This window comes from Caretta caretta, chromosome 13 (assembly GCF_965140235.1).
Source record: "Caretta caretta isolate rCarCar2 chromosome 13, rCarCar1.hap1, whole genome shotgun sequence".
NCBI lineage: Eukaryota > Metazoa > Chordata > Testudines > Cheloniidae > Caretta > Caretta caretta.
The window spans coordinates 36642186-36652318 of record NC_134218.1 but is presented as its reverse complement, the minus strand read 5'-3'; the positions used below and the strand labels follow the sequence as shown (position 1 = coordinate 36652318).

The window sequence follows — 10133 nt, the reverse complement described above, 5'->3', positions numbered from 1 at the left end:
GGCCCTGTTTAAAAATCCCAGCCAATATTACCTTGGGGCAAACCAAACTCTACCTTGCTGATAAAAACTTCCCTCTACAAAGATCAAGCAAAATCAATTATAAGGAGAATGTGGTTAATTTTGTTCAGTACTCCAAATCTTTGAACATATCACCACATGCATTGACATACTTTTGATATAATCCAAAATTTGTTGATCAGAGTCACTAAAAACTTTGACAAGGCTCAGACATGACTTGAAGGATATGACAATACTTTGTCACATCTGTCAACATTTGGATGTATATTTGACAGGTTTCTACAAACTTTTACATGATTTGACATAACTCTAGCTCTATTACAAAATTTTGACAAGGCTTGAAAGCCTTCAAAGGTGTTTGGGCATGTAACTCCCATTGACTTCAGTGGGATTTAGGCACCTAAAACCTTTGGGCATCTGGTCCAAAAAACTTTGCTATGTCTTGGAAAGATATGAAAAAAATATGGACATGGCTCTGATAATTACAACATCAATTTGACATGTGTCCACAAACTTTCACATGATGCAATTTGTATTTAAGATTATGACTAAAGAAAGATTTCTCTCTAAATGCAGGCATTGCTTTAATGCATCTGAAGACATTTCTATGATGTTCACATGTCTCTAAAATGTATTTAAAGACTTTGACATGTCATTGGAAGCTATAATAAATCTGTGGAGATTTATTTGTCTCTAGAAATCTTTAAATAACTTTGGCATGTCTCTCCAAACTTTGACATCATTTGACATGCTTCTAAAATTATAACAAAATATTGGAATCATCTCAGAAATTAACCTCACTCAGTTATGTTGCTAAAAATGCTCCTTGGACAATGACATGCCTCTACTGTCTTTGAAAAGACTGTGATGTGTCACTCATAATTTTCATGAAAAATGGGATGTAACGTATTGGTATGTTTCCAAAACTATGGCATTTTGACATGCCACTAAAACAACTGACATTAATTTATTATGTTTCTAAAGGCATTAGTATAACATGCCTACACAAAACAACTTGACAATGGTTAGGCAGCTAGTGTGCTGAGATGTGTGTCATGCTTACCAGTAACATAAGAACATAGAACATTGTTTTGCATCCCTGCCCATCCTGGCTAATCGCCATTGATGGACCTATCCTCCATGAATTTATCTGTTATAGTATTAGCCTTCATAACATCCTGGCAAAGAATTCCACAGGTTGACTTTGTTGTGTGAAGAAATACTTCCTTTTGTTTGTTTTAAACCTGCTGCCTATTTATTTCATTTCATGACCCCTAATTCTTGTATTATGAGAAGGAGCAAATAACATTTCCTTGTTTACTTTCTCCACACCAGTCATGACTTCATAGATCTCTATCATATCCCCACTTACCTGTCTATTTTCCAAGCTGAAAAGTCCCAGTCTTATTAATCTCTCCTCATATGGAAGCTATTTCATACCCTTAATTATTTTTGTTTCCCTTTTCTGCACCTTTTCCAATTCCATGTATCTTTTTTGAGATGGGGCGATCACATCTAGACACAGTATTCAAGATATGGGCATACCGTGGATTTATACAGAGCCAATATGATATTTTCTATCTTGTTATCTATCTCTTTCTTAATGATTCCCAACATTCTGTTCACTTTTTTGGCTGCCACTCACACTGAGTGGATGTTTTCAGAGAAATATTCAGTGACTCCAAGATCTCTTTCTTGAGTGGTAACAGGTAATTTAGACCCCATCACTTTTTATGTATAGTTGGGATTATGTTTTCCAATGTGCATTACTTTGCATTTATCAACATTGAATTTCATCTGCCATTTTGTTGCCAAGTCATCGAGTTTTGTGAGATTCCTTTGTAACTCTTCGCAGTCTGCTTTGGACTTAACTATCTTGAGTAGTTTTGTATCATCTTCACATTTAATTACTTCTTTGTTCTCCCCCATCTATCTGTCAGTATAAAACTGTTGTCTTTTGCCAAATATTTAGATTGTAAGCTGTTTGGGGCAGGACCATCTTGTTGTTCTATATTTGTACAGCACCTAGTAGAATGGGGTACTGGCCCATGACTTTGGTTCCTAAACACTACTATAATGCAGACAATAGAACTACTACTAATAAAAAGTTACATATCCAGAAGTTTTATGTGATGTTTTTGATGATACTTTTACATGAGTTTGACGTGACCCTAGTAACTTTGCTAAGGCTTTGATAGATTATTAAAGTAATTGACATTGTCTCTTTCCATGTTTTCTACTACAATCAGTGACCATCAGGACATCTTACAATGACTTCAAGTCCCCCCGCTGAATACCTTTTTCAAGATCTCTGTGACCTCTTTGTTTCTCAATGTGTAGATGAAAGGATTTAGCAATGGAGTCACAATTGTGTTCAAGATGGTGACTATTTTGGTCAGTTCCAATGAGGTCTCTATGGATGGTTTAACATGTAGAAAAACAGTGGATCCGTACCATATAATCACAACTGTGAGGTGGGAAGAGCAGGTGGAAAAGGCCCTTTGCCGACCTTGTGCTGAGGGGATTTTCAAGATGGTGGAGATGATATAAATGTAGGATACCAGGGTTATCACACAGGACCCTAGGATGACGATGGCAAACATGATGAAACAGACCACCTCAACAAGGTAGGTGTCAGTGCAGGAGAGAATTATCCAGGGAGATATGTCACAAAAGAAGTGATTGATGACATTTGGGCCACAGAAGGACAATCTGGCAATCAGAGCTGCTGGCACAGAAATAACCAGGAAACCACCCACCCAAGAGCTAAGGGCCAGCTGAACAGAGAGAGTGCTGCTCATAATAGCGTTATAATGCAATGGGTAGCAAATGGCCAGATAGCGGTCATAGGCCATGACAGCCAAGAGGAAGTATTCTGTGCAGCCAAAGGAGAAGACAAAATACATCTGCAGAAGGCAGCTGGTGAAGGAGATGGATTTGCTTTGGGACACAAGATTGGCTAGAGTCTTAGGGACACAGGCTGTGGTGAACCAGATCTCCAGGAAGGCAAAGTTGCAGAGGAAGTAGTACATGGGGGTTTGAAGGCATCTGTGGGTCCTGACTAGGAAGATGATGGCCACATTACCAGTGATGATCAGGACATACATGAAGAGGAAGAGTATGAAGAGGGACAGCTGCAAATACTGAGACCCAGGGAATCCCAGAAGGATGAATTCCTTCACTCTGGTGTGATTTTCCTTGCTCATTGATACTGGGAGTTTCACCTGATGGAATAAATGGACCCATAAAAGAAAGACAGTTAAACCCGTAGTCAAATTTTGTCATATAGAGCTCATTTTAGTTAGACAACTGGGCTTTATAAGGGCTTGATCTTTGACAAGTATTCCAACACTAGAATGATGGGTGTTTTATTGTCCCTGGATGGAACTGTCAATGGATCCTAAGGGAGCCTGGCACCCAGTACCCAATAGGTACCCAATTTTGGCACCCAATTACAATAGGAACTGTTGCCTAAATATTTTAGGCCCCTGTTTTTGACAATCACATAACGTATAACTAGATCTCTGTCTTAAAAACAGATCTTCATGGCACACAGATCTTCATGGTCCTGGATTAGCATCAAATAGTAAAGTACTCACCAAAAACAACTAGTCTGTGTGCAACTAATCCACTGATTAGTGCATTTTATGAATACCTATCTGTGCCCAAGCTGCAGAGTTTATGAGTCTGTCACAGGCCCAGCTAGAAATCCCTGGTTCTTTCACTCAAAATATAGGCATTCATGGCTTTACTTATGCAGGTCCTTGGTTCAATCACTGGAGTCAACCAAGATGACAGCTGTAACATATGTCTGGTTAATTGTCAACTATAAAAGGTCCTACAGGTCCTATAAACAACAGATATCGGGGGCCCTAATTCCTAGCACTATTAGGCGACTGTCAAAATCTCAGACCTTGGAAACAGACTTACTCCCTGCTATCTCCCACCTAGGAGTAGCAGGCAGAAACAAGCATTAAAGCAGGCATCAATACCAAGTAGCTGTGTGTGTGCATGTCTAGATATTCTTAAGCTATAAAAATCGCTCAGGTCTTACAAGCTGCCGAGCAGTACAGATGAGAGGTTGCTGCCCGTGGCAGTAGGGACTGCTTAGTTTATCGGGGATTCCAGCCATTCATCATCTCATTTCATCAGAGGGTTTCTTTGGATGTACTTTAAATGCTGGTTATGTTTGCAAATGCAGCTTCTGTCCACTGACTGATAATGGAAGAATGTGCAAAGCTGCTTTTAGACCCACAGTTATCCAGGGTTATTTTAAACAAAACCACACACCTGGTGTTATACAGGTGAGCGTTTGCAAGAGCCTTGACATCATTGAACTCACTGACACTGACATTTTTGCCACCAAATGTTTTGTCCAGATTTAAAACTGCAGTGAGGAGAATGAAACCAGACAGTATGAGCCCTCCCTGCTCTAACCAGTAGGCAACATATCCCTAATGAAATGTGTAACAAATCAGTGATCAAATCTAGAGCTGAGTGAATGACTGATGTTTCATTTTGGTGGCCAAAATGCCAAATTTAAAAAAGAAAAATTCATTTCAGATCAACCCAAGACATATTTTTTCCAGCCTTTCTCGCTGAAATGAAAAACTGAAAAAAAAATGGTTACAGGTGAAACAAAATATTTTGTACAGCCAAAAATACAGAAATACAGTAAAGTTGCATCCCATTTCCCTTCCACATAACAGCCCTCCTCTTTCACTCACCTCCCCTGGACTCAGCTTTCATTCAAACCCTTACAGCCTGGGCTAGACCAGAACAATAGTCTAATTAGTTAGGAATCATGTTCCAATCACTGCCCAATGCCAAATGCTTAAGGAACAACGTATAACCCACCCTACAACTCTAGGTATTTCTGCTACATTGTACAAAGGATATTCTTGCCTGAACCGAGACAGCCATCTGTTTTTAGAAGAAAGAAAGAATTATTGATAGTCATTGTAGCCTGGTATTTTCCAATGGGTCAGAGGGAGTTAATGCAATAGAAGCTAGGACACTAACCCCTCATGCTTCTTTGAAAATCCTAGTTGTAATGCGCACCCTCTCCATTTTAATTTGAATTTATTCTTGCACGGCTAACAATATTTAGCACTTGTGCAGATCTTTACATCTGCAAAGCATGGCTATTAATACACACAACAAGCCTTTCACACTAAAGACCTGCTTTAAGGAGTGAATGGTGTGGGCTTTCCCTTTTTATAGGTGCGGAAACTAAAACAGGGATGGGAAATGATCTGTTCAAATCACAGAGACAGCTGAGGATAGAACATGAGAGCTGATATTCCCACTTCTGTGCACTGATTGGAAATAGGTCTATCTACCTACCTGCCTATCCATCTACCTATCATTTTATATTTCCCTCAGTAAAGTTACTATACTAATAAATTCCACAGGTTAATGTAAAAAGAAAAGGAGTACTTGTGGCACCTTAGAGACTAACAGGTTAATGTATTACAGCTGCTAGCAAAATTTCCCTCAACACCTTTTTTTAATGAATATTTACTTTTTGATTAAACAGATTTTTGCAAGTAAATAAATAAAATTTTGGGGGGATTTTCATGAAAACAAGACTTTTTTGGTGACTAAAGAACATGTTTAACTTTTGGTTAACTGAAAACTTTTTGGTTTTCTTTGAGAAAAACCTGGACAAAAATAAAAGAATAATGGGTAAAAATGAAAATATTTTTGTATTTGAAAATTTTTTGGAAGTAAAACAATAATTTACCAACTGGCTTTATTGGTTATAAAATTTACAAAAAAATACTATGTCCTTTTATTCATCCTAGATTTTATACTAGATTTAAAAAAGGAAAAAGATACACTGATTCTTTCAGTACAGGTGTGTTGACTCCTCAAGGAAGCAAACTTTTTGAATGGCAATTTTCAGGTAGCTCATTATAAAGAATGGCTAACCTATTTCACAATACAGTTACTTTAAATGATAATTGCAGGATAGGCTGTAGCTCTCTTGTGGTTCTAACTTACCATGTCTTCTAGTGCAACCTGTCAACACAAACTCCTTTCTTTCACAATCTTTTTTTCTCCGGATGACACACAATAGCATGCCTGCTGGAAAATGGTGCATCAAAGGGTGATATATCTTCCTTTCCACCCCCCTCCCCAACCTAAATATATATTAAATAGAGGAATATTTCACGCCTGGTTCATATTTACATCAAGGCCATTCTCCACCACTGTAGCAGTATAAAGGGGTTTAAAATGAGTGTGACATGTATGATTCATTCCAGTTTTAAGCTCCCATTCTACTGCCAGAGTGGTGTGAAGTGTTGTTAGTACAAATGAGAATCTGTCTCTTCAAAACCAAAAGACTCAGGAAAATGCTGTAGATTTTGAGATTGGTGGGATTCTCTTTCCATCACCACCCAACTGGCTTTACCCCTACCTACCTTGCTAATGAGCTGCAGTTCACACTGGCTGCATGAGGAGTTGGTTTTGTACTCTGCTTCCACCTCCCCAGCGCACTGGGGATATTTGATCTCAACAAAATTTCACAGATTTCCTTAGAATGTGCCTGCTGAGTCAGGCTGGTCACCTGGTGAAAGCACAGTACTGGTAGCCTGAAGACCAGCGTTCTAGTCCTGTCTTTGCCAAATACTTGCTTAACATTGGGAGCTTTGGTGTGTTACTTAAGACCCCACCCCCACCCATCCTCATTTTCCCAGCTGTAAAGTAATGGCAAATGCCAAAAATTGACCCATTCTACTTGCTCGATACAAAGAGCTGGACAGAGGAAACCCCAACAATGAATTTTATTGGTCCTACAAAACTAAGGAAATATGCTTCATATATGTGACACCATCTATGGGCACCTAATCTATTCTCCACTTCAATATATATAGATATAGAGCACTCCTGTAACGAGGAAATTAAGCTGCACCATGTCTAGCGAGTCAGGGAAGAATTGTGCCTTGGAGCTGTGTATCTGAAACAGATGGTAAAATGGGGACAAGTGTCTAAAGGCCAGATTTTTTAAGGGATTTAGGTGCCTAACCCCATTGAAGGCAGTAGGAGTTAGGTGTCTAACTTGCTTAAGTGCTTTTTTGAATCCCTCAAGACATCTACCTGCAATTTTCAAAGCCTAAATAGCTTTGAAGATCTAGCAAGGGTAAGATTTTTAAAGGGATTTAGGTACTAGTGGGTGTTCCAAAGGCATGTAGGCACCTAACACCCGTTGAAACCAGGTGCTTTTGAAAATCCCACCAGGTGCCTAAATACCTTTAAAACTCTGGCCCTAAGAAACTTTTGAAATGGGATTTAAGCACCAAAATCCCTTTGGTGCTTTTCAGAATTTTAACCCCAATGCCTAGCAGGAGGTAACACAGAAGTGGGCATCTTGTGTAGAAAGGTCAGCACATTTGTGTGTCACGGATTTTGCAATTTAACCCCAGAGGTTGCTAGGAGTTGTAGTCTCCAGACAAAGCATATTATGAAGTTTAAGCCAGCTAACCAAGTGTTATGTGACTACCTGCTGGAGACTATGGAATTGGAGGTTCTGGGATCAGTCTTTAGAAGATGAGGGTTGAGGAAAGACCCTGAGGTTATTCCCTGCCTAGATCCAACAGGAGGCCAAAGAGGTAGCCAAGAAGAGGTAGCTATTCCTCCCCCCACACATAAAAAGTTATAACACCAGAAAATGTGTTTTTGTTTAACTCAAAATTTGCCACAGGAAAACATCAATTCTGACAAAAATCTCAAATTTCTGTTGGCAAAAATCAAAACTGTCTATTTAATTTAGATATGACATAAAAATCATTTTTTTCTTTCCAAATTTTAAATTGAAACAAAAATATTTCATTTTCAAATATGGACCCTAAATCATAGAATTATAGAAATGTTGGTGTGACGTTCTGTACCTCATGGGAACCCCGTACACCCCATGTTCATTGTTATAAAATGATTGTGTGGTATCCAATGCAAAGTTTGTCATGTCAGGTGTCTTCGGAAGGTTCATGATGCACTGAGCATTGTTGTTATAGTAATGTTATAGTAATGTTATAGGTTGTAATTTCATGTATATAGTTATGAGGCTAAAAACGTGTACTCATGGCTTAAAACAAGCCCAGGCAAAAACTCTCCAAGAGCAGAGGAGCAGTTCACACCTCATCAGGGCATGTATGGGACAAACCCAGCCCAGCCTCACAGGAACAAAGGACACTGGCCTAGGCAGCAACAAAGGATCTGTTGGACTCTCAAGTGAGTCACCCCCCTTCCTTTGGTCAGTTTGGGACTGCGATGAGGGTGGTGAAGCACTGGAATGGGTTACTACCTAGGGAGTTGGTGGAATCTCCTTCCTTAGGAGTTTTTAAGGTCAGGCTTGACAAAGCACTGGCTGGGATGATTTAGTTGGGGATTCGTGCAGCTTTGAGCAGGGGTTTGGACTGGATGACCTCCTGAGGTCCCTTCCGACCCTGAGATTATATGATTCTACTCCAGCTGAGGCCTCATCAGTGCCGAGTAGAATGGAACAATGGCCTCCCATGTCTTCCATACAATACTCCTGTTAATACAGCCCCAAATGTTATTAGCATAGTTTGTAACTGCATCACATTCTTGACTCCTATTCAGTGTCCTGGAACCCAGAAGGGGAGAGGCAATTCTTGATTTTGTTCTACGTGGAGAACACGATCTGATCCAAGAAGTGGATATAGCTGAACCACTTGGTAATAACAACCATAATATAATTAAATTTAACATCCTTGTGGGGATGGTGGGGAATACCAAAAAAGCCCACCACAGTAGCCTTTAACTTCAAGAAAGGGAACTAAACAAAAATTAGGAGGCTAGTTAAATGGAAATTAAAAGGTACAGTCACAAAAATGAAATGCCTGCAAATGACATTGTGATGGGGGACACACCTCTCATGAGCACTTCCTGTTCGTTCGGTTAAAACCTGTACACTCTCTCTACTTCTCGATCCCTCTGTTGACTGTTAAACTGCTCAGGTGGGTCTTCAGTGGCCCAGCCCTTCAGCCAAGTCACACACAGTCTCAATGCACTAATAAACCCCTTCCAGGGTAAAAGGCCTGACAGAGCCTGTTCCTGTGCTCTTCTTAGAGTCTTTAGCCCTCTTTCTGGGCTCAGTCCTCAGCCCCTTCTGGGCTAGCTTTAAGTCTGTGCTGCGCTGTTATATAGCAGTGTCCCCTGAGCTTTCTCCCTGGAGACTCCTGGCCTTTAATGGTTCTTTTTGTCTCAGCTCTCCCTCCAGGTCACTCCTTCAAGTTCAGTCCCCTTCCTGGGGTAACAAAGTTCAACAAATGCTTGGCCCTCTGCAGGATCTTCTGCCCCATCCTAGAACCCTTTAAATTCAAGCTTGAAACTTGACCCCTCTTGGGACTTTGGCCACTTTGCCAGTAGCCAGCAAGGGGATCTGGGCCCTTCCATTACTCTGTGTCCCAACCCAGGATCCTACAAAGAGAATCATAGAATCATAGAATATCAGGGTTGGAAGGGACCTCAGGAGGTCATCTAGTCCAACCCCCTGCTCAAAGCAGGACCGATCCCCAATTAAATCATCCCAGCCAGGGCTTTGTCAAGCCTGACCTTAAAAACTTCCAAGGAAGGAGATTCCACCACTTCCCTAGGTAACACATTCCAGTGTTTCACCACCCTCCTAGTGAAAAAGTTTTTCCTAATATCCAACCTAAATCTCCCGCACTGCAACTTGAGACCATTACTCCTTGTCCTGTCATCCGCTACCACTGAGAATAGTCTAGATCCATCCTCTTTGGAACCCCCTTTCAAGTAGTTGAAAGCAGCTATCAAATCCCCCCTCATTCTTCTCTTCTGTAGACTAAACAATCCCAGTTCCCTCAGCCTCTCCTCATAAGTTATGTGTTCCAGTCCCCTAATCATTTTTGTTGCCCTCCACTGGACATTTTCCAGTTTTTCCACATCCTTCTTGTAGTGTGGGGTCCAAAACTGGACACAGTACTCCAGATGAGGCTTCACCAATGTCGAATAGAGGGGAACGATCACGTCCCTCGATCTGCTGGCAATGCCCCTACTTATACATCCCAAAATACCATTGGCCTTATTGGCAACAAGGGCACACTGATGACTCATATCCAGCTTCT

The 10133-nt window shown here is 40.5% G+C and overlaps 1 protein-coding gene across 1 annotated transcript; it reads right to left on the bottom strand.

Annotated features, from left to right (window-relative positions):
* Positions 1-2294: 2294 nt before the first annotated feature.
* LOC125629769 (olfactory receptor 6F1-like) lies at positions 2295-3224 on the bottom strand. The gene has a single exon (XM_048835159.1). It carries the CDS (start codon positions 3222-3224, stop codon positions 2295-2297), a length of 930 nt encoding a protein of 309 aa, XP_048691116.1.
* Between the last annotated feature and the right edge of the window lie 6909 nt (positions 3225-10133).

Coding starts and splice junctions, on each gene's coding strand:
- LOC125629769 (XM_048835159.1), bottom strand. CDS start 3,224: ATGAGCAAGGAAAATCACACCAGAGTGAAGGAATTCATCCTTCTGGGA.